The sequence below is a fragment of the Trachemys scripta genome, chromosome 13 (genome assembly GCF_013100865.1).
Source record: "Trachemys scripta elegans isolate TJP31775 chromosome 13, CAS_Tse_1.0, whole genome shotgun sequence".
NCBI lineage: Eukaryota > Metazoa > Chordata > Testudines > Emydidae > Trachemys > Trachemys scripta.
The window spans coordinates 9,109,753-9,123,542 of record NC_048310.1 but is presented as its reverse complement, the minus strand read 5'-3'; the positions used below and the strand labels follow the sequence as shown (position 1 = coordinate 9,123,542).

The 13,790-nt window shown below is 44.7% G+C and overlaps 1 protein-coding gene across 1 annotated transcript in view; it reads left to right on the top strand.

Annotated features, from left to right (window-relative positions):
- Window positions 1-899: 899 nt before the first annotated feature.
- Window positions 900-13,790, top strand: part of LOC117886689 — a gene marked incomplete in the record, with an annotated part of 29,600 nt that continues 16,709 nt past the window's right edge. The window contains 5 exon segments of the mRNA XM_034788705.1: window positions 900-2,034; window positions 4,904-5,038; window positions 8,196-8,320; window positions 10,101-10,169; window positions 12,381-12,494. Of these exon segments, the coding sequence (XP_034644596.1) occupies window positions 1,696-2,034; window positions 4,904-5,038; window positions 8,196-8,320; window positions 10,101-10,169; window positions 12,381-12,494 (782 nt within the window).

Genomic DNA, 13,790 nt, shown 5'->3' with positions numbered 1-13,790 from the left:
AAAGCTAACCAGGACAGCTTCAACTTAACTGCCAGAGAAGCTTTTATGACATTGGGAAATCAAGTCTGTGATCCAGGCAGCCAGAGAAGCCTGGAATTCCCCTTCTAAATTTCTGCGTATGCATGCATATCCTTTCTGGGAAGAATTCTTTTAGGAAAAATAGTTCTGACACTAAATCAAGCATCTGGGAACAAATAAAACAGCTAAACAGCCCCATAAGGGAGATGAGTAAAATAAAATGTAAAACATCATGTATTTCAATACTGTATTTTTCACTCCATGCATCCGATGAAGTGGGTTTTAGCCCACGAAAGCTTATGCCCAAATAAATTTGTTAGTCTCTAAGGCCTCCTCGTTGTTTTTGCTGATACAGACTAACACGGCTATCCCTCTGAAACATGTGAAATTTGTGCCTCTGGTAGGTACCCCCAGGATGGACCTAGAGTTCAGGAAAAGCTGCTGACCATGAATGGACTAGTGTTAGGATTGGGGCTGGTTGGTAGCCCCAGGCTAGAGTCTGTGGTGGCTGGTGGCCCCAACATAAGGTTAGGCTTAGGGGCAGTTGGTGACATCAGGCTAGGGATGGAACCTATTAGTGCCCACAAGTTAGGTTTATGTGTGAGGCTGGTGGGTAGCCCTGGACTACAATTCAGGCTGGATGGTGGCCCCAGGTTAGGGCTAAGGTTGGGGCCAGCTGGTGGCCCCAGGCTATGGCTGGAGACCAATGGTTATCCTAGACTAGGGTTAATGTTGAAAGTAGACCCCTATTCATACCAGCTCCTAAGAATTTGGAAGGGGGGAGAATGGGGCATGAAGGAGAGAGTAGCTTTTCAAGCATTAAGGAAAGTAAAAAAAAAGAGAGAAACCAGCAGGGAAATCAATCCAAATCCAAAAGCAGCCAAGAGTGGGCAGGGCTGGGTTTCAGGACTCCTTAGTAGTGGTGAGTAGCTGCAGAGAGGGACGTTGTGAGCTAGGATTTGGCATCGAGGGGCTGGAGGACTCTGCACAGCATGTGCGCAAGGAAAAGGGACAAAGGACTATAGCTTGGGACCAAGTGTGTAGCAAGAGGGTGAAGTGTAGCCAGGGGCTGAGGGCACCACGAGTGTAGCCAGGAGCTTGCGGTGGTACTAGTGAGTATCCAGGGGCTGGATCCTGCAGTGAAGTAAGTGTATGTGTGTGTGTGTGTGTAGCCAGGGGCTGGATCCTACAGTGAACAGTGAAGTGTGTGTGTGTGTGTGTAGCTGGATCCTGCAATGGGGAGTGTGTGTGCAGCCAGGGGCTGGATCGTGCAGTGAAGTGGGGAGTGGGGTGTGGCTGGAGAGTGCAGCGGGGACTGTGTGTGTAGCCGGGGGCTGGATCCTGCAGTGAAGTGGGGGGTGTGTGTGTGTAGCTGGATCGTGCAGTGGGGACTGTGTGTATGTAGCCAGGGGCTGGATCGTGCAGTGAAGTGTGTGTGTGTGTGGGGGGGGGGTAGCTGGATCGTGCAGCGGGGAGTGTGTGTAGCCAGGGGCTTGATTGTGTAGAGGGGAGTGTGTGTGTAGCCAGGGGCTTGATTGTGTAGCGGGGAGTGTGTGTGTAGCCAGGGGCTTGATTGTGTAGCGGGGAGTGTGTGTGTAGCCAGGAGCTGGACCGTGCACACACACAGGCTCAGAAGTTGCCCCGGGAGGAGGGACCCGGCGCTGCATCCCCGGGACAATGCCCGATCTCCTCAGCCTGCTGCTGGCCGCGCTGTGCCTTTTCCTGGCCGGGTGTCTGCTGCGGAGCCAGCGCTGTCCCGCGGCCGGGCCGGGCGGCAGCTGCCGCCGCTACTCGGTGCCGGGGAGCTGCTTCCCGCTGAAGAAATGGGCCATGTGGGGGCTTCTCTCCTTCGCGTTCCGCCGGCGCCGGAGAGAGCGCGGCAGCGCCGCCGCCCGGTTGGAGCGGGCGGACACAGGAGCCGGCACGGAGGCGGTATTCTCGGCTACCCCGGGCGGGCAGCCCGGCCGTGGGGCGGAGGAGCTGGAGCGGCTGCAGGGACTGGTCTGCGATGCCCATGTGAGTGCGTCCCTTATATCCCCGCCTGCTCGGGCTAGGGTGTCCCCGGGGGGCTGGAGCCCGGCACCTCTCCGGGGACTGGGACTGGGACCAGCGCCTCCTTCCGGCAGATGTGTGGCGATCTTAGGGGCAGATTCTTGGCTGGTGTAACCGTGTAAGGCCCCATAGCTCCATTTACACACCTGGGCTTCCCACTAGAAGCTGGCCGGGTTAGGGCAAAGAAAGGAACCATCCCGCTTTGGGTATAGCCGTTTCATGCAAAAACATGTTGGTCATTACCTGAGTCCTGCTCCTCTTCCGTCTGATGGTTTAACCCTCTTGTCCTGTCTTGTCTTTGTAAGTTCCCCTTGGCCGGGATGCTTCTGTGTGTCTGTGCAGTGGGCATCTGATCTCAGTTGGGCCTCCCCGACTTACAAAACCACAGTTGCAGGAACTTGAATCAGAATAACATTGCAGGGCCAAGAAGCTAGAGGTGAGACAGTGCTGGCAAGCGGGCAAGGCGGAAGATGCAAAATAGCTAAAGATATAGGGCCACATCTTCATCAGCTGTAAATGGGCATCGCTTCATTGAAGTCAAGTTGATTTACACCAGGTGAGGATTTGGCCCACTGTCATTTTTTGAGAAACGCCTACCAATTTGCGACATTTTCTAAAGGTTTTGAGGAATCCAGAATTTCCTCTCTTTTTCAAGCTGATTATCATCACATTGGCGTTGTGTGTGGTTTTGATGGGCGGGGATGGTGTCCCTAGCTTCTGTTTGCCAGAAGTTGGGAATGGGCGACGGGATGGATCACTTGATCCACCCGTTCTGTTCATTCTCTCTGGGGCACCTGGCACTGGCCACTGTCGGAAGACAGGATACTGGGCTAGATGGACCTTTGGTCTGACCCAGTATGGCCATTTTTATGTTTTGTTTTGTTTTGTTTTTTTAAATAAAAGGCTGTTTTTAAAGCCGATGTTTGAGGCACCGGGACACAAAGCAAGTCATGAAAATTGTAATACATGATATTGGATGTGCATCTTAAAGTAGAGCTGGAAGAACTCTTTGTGGTTTTTTCCATTCCAGTTCTGTGAAAGCCCTTTCTGTGGCAAGGACAGAGATCGCCTTCCAAAACTGTAGTCACTCTATGACCAGACAACACTCCTACACCAGAGTGGTCTGAAAAGTGGTTCAAACTGTAACCTTCACCTGTCACCCGGCTTCACACTTTTCCTCTTCAAACTGAGAGCAATGGAGCACCTCTTCTAGAATGCTCCCAGAAAATCCCAACAATGGTCCTGAAACTCTCTCTCCAAATATCTATTTTGACAGTCCAATGCACTCTGCTTTGCTCAGTGAAGGACCCAATTATCAAACTTGGCTACCTCAAGTCAGGCACATATATGCATATTTAGGTGCTTACATGGGCACTTAGTCACCTGAAGTAAGTATTTTTGAGCATTATTCTGAGTACATTTTTCAGAGGCAGGAATTTATCCACACCCAAAATGCACAAGGAAGTCAGGTTATGCATGTGCAAACCTGATTTTTGAAACTGCATCTGGTGAGGGGTTGCATAATTTGTGCATGTAGACAGCTGAATTTGAAAATTTGGGTCTAAGCACATAACAAAGGCATTAACATTTATCATTTGGACCCTTAACTAGCTGATTAGGACTGTGACTGGATTTTACTGAAATAAAATTCTATCTTCCCTGTAAATCTGAATATTCTGCATACCATTTTGAGCTACTGTCTCAGCTTGACTCTGGTGTAACAAGTGTAGCACCTGGGTTTGGAACCACTTCACATTGGGGCTAAGAGCAGTGCTGTTTGCCAGCTGGGCAGATGTAAAGTCAGTCTGGATTGTGACTCCAAATGCCTGGGGACATCAGGCATGCTAAAACACATGAAGCATAAGAAGGCCCATGACGAGGCCTACAATAGTACATACAATACATAATCATTTGGACTTGAAATGTGTCAAAAATCACCAAAACAAAACGTTTTGATCTTTCTCAAACAAAATTTTCCCAGCATTTTGAGCTGGTTAAAATTTTTGAAAACTTGTCTTTTTTTGTCCCTGTTTGGGACAAAGCAAAATGTCAAAATTGTAAAGTTTTTTTGTGAGTCATAAATTCCATCTTCTGGCCAGCTCTAGGCTCACCAGGCTACATCAAAGGAAAGGCACAGGTGCTCCCAGATGGAAGTGATGTCAGATGACAGACCACAATGCCAGGGTTTTCAGTCATATTTTCCTTCTCCTACAACTTCCTCTCATTGTTTCTCAACTCCGAAGTCAGCAAACAGGAAAAAAAAAATTATCAAAGTCTAACGAGCAAATAAATGGAACCATTGCATCATCAGTTGTTAAAGTCATTGCTGTGGAATGAAGAGATTATTTTCTGTCCATTTCTTAAAGAGGAATGTGGTCGTACAAATATTAAAAGAGGAAGAAGTATTGACAGCTGATTAAAAATAGTGGACTGGGAGTACACCCACTGACCAAGTCTGACCTTGGGCAAATCTTTTAACCTCTTGGCAGCCCTGTATAAATAGAAATGAGAATACTTACATACTTGCCTGAAGTATTGTGAGGCTTAGTATAATACACTGCTGTTTGTAAAACACTTGGAGATGTTTGGTTGGAAGGGACTTGGGGGTGGGGATTGCAGGTGTTGACTAAAAGCAGTCTCTGGATCAAGTCCACTAGTGTCATTCTCACATTAGGAAGAAAGAACATCCTACATCCTTTGACTAGAGGGGTAACTTAGCTGGCCTGATGATTTTTGACATGCATAATCACTCTTCCCCACACACCTCACTTCCCATTTATTCTTTGTTCTCTCTCTCAATGCTAAAGCATTTTTTTCCTTTACCTTTCTGTAGGCCCTGGATTCAGTTTACTTCACTGGGTTTGCAGAAACCGACAAGACTTTTGTGATCACACGTCTCGGAAGACGTCCGAATGGGCTCTGTGAAATGTGGCTCTTTCTCCGCGTGGACGGAATTGGAGAGTTTGAAGTAAGTGGAGGGTGAGAGGAAGGTAGGTGGCTGGAGTTCGGGGATAACATTCAAGGGTGATGTTCATTACCCATCTGAAATTTAACACTGAGGTATGACCCCAAGATTATTATTCTGTTATCAATGATAATGCCTAATGACCAACCCAGAATGGGGCTCCATTGTACCAGACACTGGACAAATGGAGAGTAGACAGTCCTTGCCCCCAAAAGTTGACAATCTAAATAGACAAGACAGAAGCAGGGTGAAAGATGGGGTATAACATACAAGCAGTGTGAATAATGTGATGGTCGATTTAGTGGCCAATATGGATCCCTGAGAGACTGCTCAAAGAATGGATACAAAGTAACTCAAGAAGAAACTAAAGTTTTCTGCCTCTTCATAAACATCAACATTTGGAATTCTGCGCAAGACCGCAGTGCTATGACTAAGGTCAATTACAGGTAACGTGTCTGTCCCTTTCTTTCCCCTCACCATGTTTCAGTCTCTTTCCCCATCCTCTTGTTTCTCCATTATCCTTCAGCAGCAAAGGAGGTCTTACTAGCTCAACATGCCTCTACTCCACAGTAGCTCTTTTTCCAGGGCTCTGGCAACAGCAGCGTGAAGCAAAATATAATTGTGATCCTAGTTCATCCATTACTGGGTCATAAATGATTCACTCAGCTGTAGGGCAATATGCAGGAGGACAAGGAAAATGCATTCTTTCCATGTTCCTGCACTGAATGTAGCTGTTGCCATGACCCTGAAGTAGTGTGTGATTTTGGATTAGTGAGAGCTGTTTAAACTAATGTCTTTGGTGGATTTGACCTTTTTACTGTTCACAAATTGTCCACACACTGATTGTGACTTAAAATTGTGCTTGTAAGATTCTTAGGAACATATTTGTGCTGTGAGCTGCATGATCCTATGTAATCTGAGTGGTTGCTCACCTAAGTGACATGGTAAGGTTACCGTTCTGTCACTGGACAACCTACATTTTATAAACAAGTGCGTCAAGAAATCCGTAAGGTGTTGACTATTTAGGACAAGGACAAGGAGCATTTTAGGGAGATACATGTAGGGCTACTTATTTCTTGCTAAAAACCATTAAATCTATTCTGAGGTGTGTTTTGGGGTTGGTTTTTGGTTTTGTAAATGGATGGATTCTTTCCTGACTGTGGAATAGAGAAAAATATAACAGATTTTTTGGCTGTCAAGTAGACTACATATTTTAGTTTCTCTTGAGTACTTCTGGCACAAATGCAGTCATTTGCAGGTAAAGAATTATATGCACATGAATAAAAGTTCTTCTCTAAACATTAATGGGACTAAAAAGCAACAGTCTAAACGTTTGCAGAAAACAAGTTAGGAGCTAAATACACTTCTTATTTTCATTATAGTAACACCTAGAACCACCAAAAGCTAGAAGAGCTTACAGTCTAAATAGATGAGATGGACACAGGGTGAGAGCAAGGAAGTATTATCATCCCCATTTTGCAAATTTGGAATTGAGGCAGAGGGAGATTAAGTAGTTTAATTTAATTGAATCATAAGTGACATTTAGCAAATATGCTGATATATTTTCCCACTGTTTGCCTAGCTGCAGTTAGGGAGATGTGTGTATAACCTGGACTCACTGCTCTGAGTTTAGCAGTTGCTAGGCAGTTCAGTTTCATTATCTGTTACCTGGGTAGTATTACCTGCAGTAAATACCTGGTGATTTGAACAGGATGGTATTTCAGACTCCGTTATGGCAGATGAAACTGAAGTCTTAAAACAGTGATTGAAAACTGCTGAGTGTTAGAATGAGTAGGCAAAACTGGCTCGTGGCTGGGACCATATGTATGCAAAGGACAGAAACCCCATTCTTTCGTAAACCAAAGCTCTGCCAAAATATTGCATATAAAGCTATTTTTACAAGAGAGAGTGACAAGGGGAGGGACTCACAACAGAGGCAAATCCCATTGACACCAAGAGGTGTTACTAATGTGCAGTAACTGCAGAGTCAGGCCCTGGGTTGGTAAGGATTCTGTTTGATGTGTTCTGCAGGAGTAATTTCAAATAATAATGATTTCTTTACCTTTCTTTACCAGCTGCATGGTCCTCTACAGCTCCTGCCATCTGCAACATTCCCTTTCCTTGACCACTGTCGCAATATCATCTCTTGCCAAATTTCATGATAAAACACATTTTTCTCCCTTTCCCATGATATTTCATTTTTCTGTACCCCTCTATTATCAACTCCCATGAGTGTATGCCTGTATGAGTGTATGTATTAGAGTGGATTGCTTTTTTACAGCACTACTTCCTCTAACTTATATGATATATGCTGTCATGTATTTAACCCCGTAAAGCCTTTCATAATGCAGTTTACATTTAAAAAGTAGTGCAGAATAACTGCATAGGGTGAAATCATCTCTCCATTGACATCAATAGGAGTTTTTTGTAACATTCTTTGAGATCAGTGGTGAAAAGCGCTACACAAAAGCTAGGTATTATTAGTTTGCCATTGACTTCAATGGGGCCAGGGATTTCCTCCATTAAGTTTACAACTGTGAGCAGTCCATTGAAGTCTATATAGGGAAATTGACTGGCAGAATGATAGGAATAATGATGGATGGATGGATGATGGAATAAAAGTGGTTTTATCCTGGTATAATCACGCTGGTCAATTTTCCCATGTAGACAAACCCTAAGAACAGTGTAGTAGTAACCGTTACTCAGGGCCGGTGCAAAGAAATTTCACACCCTAGGCGAAACTTCCACCTTGCGCCCCCCCCCCCCCCCCCCCCGCCCCCCCCCCCCCCCCCCCCCCCCCGGGGGCCCCCCCCCCCCCGCGGCAGCTCCCCTCACTCTATCTTGGTGCCCTAGGCAACCGCCTAGTTCACCTTAATGGTAGCACCGGCCCTGCGGTTACTCTTGACAGTGTTTGCATCATGAGGTCCTAGAATAGTAATTTATGATTTCACTCCATTTACCACTTGTGCTGTCTGCAGTAATTACTTGATATTCATCAACTCGGGTGTTTTACATGCAGTTTTCTCCTCTGTGAAATATGTGGAATCAAAAAGCTATCGCTGTCAATGTTCCTCCCACAACAGATGAATAAATTATGACCCCACCTCTGCCTTACCCCCACACTTTAATTCAATGAATGTTTTACTGAATTGTCTCTTAGCACCCAGTACATCCGGACATGATGGTGAGTGATGAATCTGAAAAATGCTGGCGTGGCAGCGGGCTGATGATTGAGTGCTTAGAGCCATACAGACGCTGGAAAATAAAATTCAATGGACGACTCAGGTATTATCATATCACCTCTGGGGGGAGAGGATTGCTAAGACACTGGACTCTGACTCAGGAAAACTGGGTCAGTTCTCAGATCTACCAGAGACTTGCTGTGTCACCTTGGAAAAGTCATTTCCTCTCTTTCTGCCTCAGTTCCCATCTGTAAAATGGGGATGATGATAATGCATCATTTTTTACCGCCTTTTGTCTGTATTATCTATTTAGGTAAGTTACTTATGTGGCCAGAGAGTGCCCTGCACAACAGGACCTGGATCTGTTTAGTTAGAATGGTTACATGGGATGAATCATGCAACTACAAAAATGGTTTCAGGACAGGTTGTGTACCAACACTTACAGTAGCCTTTTCCCCGAGCCTCAGCTAAATTCTGTTGAAGCACAAGCTAGAGTGCTGTCTGATCAGGGTAATTTAGAAAGCATAACACAGAGTTCGAAACAGTGAATTCCATTTCTTATTATCACCTTCAAATCCTATTCGAAGACAGCACCATACCACGCAGTAGCTTAGTGTACAAATGTTTACATTTAATACAAACAGCTCAAGCATTTTAACCAGTACTTGGAAATATATTTAAATAATTTTCTATTAGGTAATAAGTCTAGCAGTGTAGTCTTCTGATAACAACTTTAACAAACTCTGCTGTTGATATCTTGCAAGGAGAGTTTGTAACATCTGCATCACAATGAAGGGTTTCAGCCTAACATTGACATTTTACTTTAGCACACATACACTCATTCTTTCCCCTCTGATCTTCTTCAGAGATAACTTCTGGTGTGATCTAAAATGTACAGTGTCAATGATAAAAATTTCAGGCAACACCAAGAACTGACGTGTTTCTTATCTTGTCCATATCCAAACACTTCTGCCTAGCCAGGAAACAGAAAAAAATGTGGTCTGGGGGAGATCCTTCTGCTAGCCGTACTCAGTCCTTTGTTGACACATGACTTGCTCTTTCGAGATTGTGTTTCAGATGGGAAATCTGTAGCTAAAATGTTACAGGTTTTGAGGCTATGGCTGAAATGTTCAAAAGTGTGTAAGTGACTTCCATTTTAGAAAGGGTCCTGGAGGTGTTTTCACAGGGTGTTTAGGTGCCTCAAGATGTAGCTAGACCCCTCCTGGAATTTACAAATGCACTGGAGCATGTTAGTTGCCTATTTGCATTTTTAGGCCCCCAAATAGCTGTGAGGATCTGGGCCTAGGAGTCTGACTTTCATGGACTACACACCTAAATCACTTTTGAAAATGGAGCTAAGGCTCCTAAGTCACTTAGGGGCTCTTGAAAATTTTACTCCAAGCCACAACACCAGACACATATTTTGGCTTTGCACTATCATTTAGCCAAGTCCCCTGAGAACATCTTGTATCAACTCTATAGAATAATTCTCCATCCTCCACAAGATCAGATTGGCTCAGCTCTCACAATGAGGATATGACTTGCAGAAGTGTCAGCCTATAAAAGTTGGCTACCTATGTTGGCTTCACGGAAGCTATCAAGCATGCTTAGTACTTACAACTCTTATCTTCAGATTTTTCTGGTTTGCCTGCCCTGCCCACGTACAGAAACAGGTGATTTTAATAAAGCCCTTCTTCCCTCTCCATTGTTGCTTTCCTGTTCGTTGGACTTAAACTAATTAAATGTTGTGATATAAAAGCATATGAATTACACAACAGCTCAGTAAATGAAAAGGGAGAAGTGAAAAAAAATGTAAGGAATGTTGGTAAATGCTGCTGCTGATAAAGAAACAAGGAAAGATAACAACACGTCTGATCTTCCAGAAAAGGACCGTATCGGCATCAGTGGAATGAAGAGGAGGGCGAACTTGTCCACGTTAAATTCTCTTTCCAGTAAGAGCATGGCAGTTTGATGCATGCATCCATTTTTTTTTGTAAGAGTACAAATAATAAGTTGTGGGCCAGATCTTGACCCATTCTAATTCTGCTTAAGTTGTGCACGGACCTTGTTTTTTGTCCTTGAACTCAGGGTGAATATTCTCCTGTATGTATAAAAAAAATTCCCATTTAAATTACTAAAACAATTTATTGAGGATTGGCCTGATAAATACAAATCTATTACCTAATCGTTGCCTGAGTGCTCTGTTAAGTGATTTATCATTTTATTAACTCACTACAGCAAAAACTTTACTTATATTTTGGAACTTTTAATTTAAAGGAAAGCTGCCATATGCTTAATTGTCAAAGTTAGGCCTTTAAAAAGTTGTATAGTCTCATAGGGCATCTAAGTGCCACTATTCATATATTTTCTGTATTTGTGCAAAAGTGGGGGGTAAAAAAAAAAAGAGTAATGAACAACCATAGTTTATAGCAGGGGTTGGCAACGTTTGGCACGCGGCTCGCCAGGTAAGCACCCTGGTGGGCCGGGCCAGTTTATTTACCTGCTGATGCGGCAGGTTCGGCCGATCGTGGCCCCCACTGGCCACGGTTCGCCGTCCCGGGCCAATGGGGGTGGCGGGAAGCCGCAGCCAGCACATCCCTCGGCCCGCGCCGCTTCCCACCGTCCCCATTGGCCTGGGACGGCGAACCGTGGTGAGTGGGGGCCACGATCGGCCGAACCTGCCACGTCAGCAGGTAAATAAACTGGCCCGGCCCGCCAGGATGCTTACCCTGGCGAGCCGAGTGCCAAACGTTGCCGACCTCTGGTTTATAGTAAGGCTGTTGTGGCTATAATCATCTAGTTAGGAAAGAGAATACAAGCTAACTAACACAGAGCCACAGTCTGCTTTTGCCTATCTATGGACTTGGAATTTTGCATGCATATCTAAGGGCGGGATTTGACGCATTGCATCAATGACAGAAATATATACACAAGGAATTAAACTGAGCAGCTCCGTGATGGATTGTGTAAGAAACAAATCCAATGTCTGCATCATAGCAAGGGTCAAAACTGGTGGGGTATGGAATGTTTTAATCTAGAATTAGAAGTGCATTTTTATAGTATCCCTTAAAAAAACCCACAACTTTCCATCTCCCTTAAGCAATCTGTAAACTGGGAAAAATCAAACTTATTAAAAATGATCTTGAGTAATATTTAGAATTTTTTTAGTTTATTAAGAATCTTAAGATTATATTTTCAGAACAATTTTTTGCTAGGGGGCTGTATTCTCCAGAGTACTTTGATCAGCACCGGCTCCAGGGTTTTTGCCGCCCCAAGCAAAAAAAAAAAAAAAAAAGCCGCGATTGCAATTGTGATCGGCGGCACTCCGGCGGCAGCTCCACCACGCCGCTTTCTTCTTCAGCGGCAGGTGCTTCCCTCTGAGAGGGACCCGCCGCCGAATTGCCGCTGAACAGCCCAACGTGCCGGCCCTTCCCCTTGACCGCCCCAAGCATTGCTGGGCTGGTGCCTGGAGCCGGCCCTGACTTTGATTATACGTGCATGCAAATAGTGCACAGAGCCAACTCTTCATGTAACTGTCTGCCTGCTCTGATATGCTGCTAGGAAGTGACAACAGCATAGAAACTATAGGCAGATATAACTGTATCTTCACGATGGACTTTTGCCAGCACATATATGTCAATCATATGTCTTCATAGCCCAGACATCATGGCTTTTTGTAGTGTAGAGTTGGCCTGTGTTTGATTTGTGGTTCCCTACTCCTCCTGATCTATAGGGTGTGGCTACTCACTTTCCATCCAAATAAATATTCTGCTGACCAAAGTACATGGCATTTGTGCTACAACATGGAGCGTGTAAGTTACAATAGATCACAATGAGAGAAAACGAGGCAGCAGTATTGCAGATTAGAATCTTGTGCTATCCCCACTGCCAATCCAATTTGACGAGTAATTAGCTGACATGTCCTGTGCTGCTATGCAATAATTGCATCTTTGCCTCATGGTTGCTCCATTGATCCCTTGTTCATTTCCCTAGAGAACTGTAATATCTAGAAATATTGGAAAAATCGGACGATTCCAAGCATGAGAAATACGAAAGCACAAATCCTGCAGACAAACCGAAGCTTTGTCTGAGTCATGATTGCAGGGTTTGACTCAATACAAAAACTGAAAACTGATGAGATTTTGCTTTCTCTTCTTTTGTAGCTGGACTTCCTTTTCAGATATATTCGACTTTAACCTTGACAGTCACCCTAAAGTGTTTGCACATGCCTTTGCTTTGGAAAAGTGGAGTGCAGAGTTCTTCCGGAGAGTCAAAGAGTGAGAGACAGTTTTAACTCTTCTGGGGTTGATGGTAACTTTTGTTTTACTAGCCCGGCTAGTATTGCCAGCTAGTTTTGCCGCAGACCAATTCATAATAAAGCTGATCAGATACAGTCAACATCTGTGTAAGTTCCTGACGTTGTTCTGAAGGTTGTGTGTATTTTTTATTATTTTATAAGAATAATTTAATTTAAATCCGTACATTAAAGAACTTTGCTCCTCACAGCTACCTCCTGGCCTAGATGAATACATAAGGTACATTTTTATTGTAAAATACGGTAGTCACCAGTAAGGAGACAGTATTTGCCAACAGTTGCTATGCACATAATTTAGACCCCGATCCTGGCGTGCATTCTGTGCAGGCACCTCACTCACCTGGGATCCCATTGGCTTTAGTGGGGCTTCATGTGAGTGCAGGATCTGCCCTTTGTAAGAACAGGGCCTTCGGCAGCAAGTTCTTTGGGGCAGGGACCATTTCATTCTTGGTGTTTTTTACAACATTTAGCACAGTGGGATTCTGATCCTGATTTGACCCTTTTTTTCGACTGCCTGGCACCTGGTGTAGGCAAGTGTGTGTCTGTGAAATGAGTAAAAAATGCTACTCTGTCTCTTCTGACATGGCAGCGTTTTACACCCACTTGGTGTAGACGTTAATTACTACACCATTACACCGAGACAATGTCTACACTGTGAGCTAGGGGGTGTGATTCGCCTGCTCGTGTGCACACACTCGCCCTAACTCTGAAGAGTATAAATAGCAATGTAGTCGTGGGAGCATGGCTGAGCCGTGCCAAGTACAAACTTGCCTGAAACTGGCGCTCTGCTCAGCCGTGCCGCCGCTGCTGCTACCCATGCTACTGGGGCTACACAGTATTTATACCCATGCACGTGTACATGAGCAGGGGAATCACAGCCCTCACTCGCACCGTAGACATAGCTGATGAGGCAGAGAAGAATAGGCCTAAGAAAACTGTCTCTCTTATTCTAAGTACAGGGAAAAACAGTGAGATCGTTGTTGACGTATGCTGACTTTTAAGTGACAACTACTGAACTGTTGCTTTTGTCGGGAAAAAAGAGGGCAATTATTTTAGGAGGGGAAGAACGTCTTATAGCCTCAGGGTGTCTTTTTGTCTAACCTGTTTATAGGCTAAACAGTTCGTAGCAAGTATCAGGGGGTAGCCGTGTTAGTCTGTATCTACAAAAACAACAAGGAGTCTGGTGGCACCTTAAAGACTAACAGATTTATTTGGGCATAAGCTTTCGTGAGTAAAAACCTCACTTCTTCGGATGCAT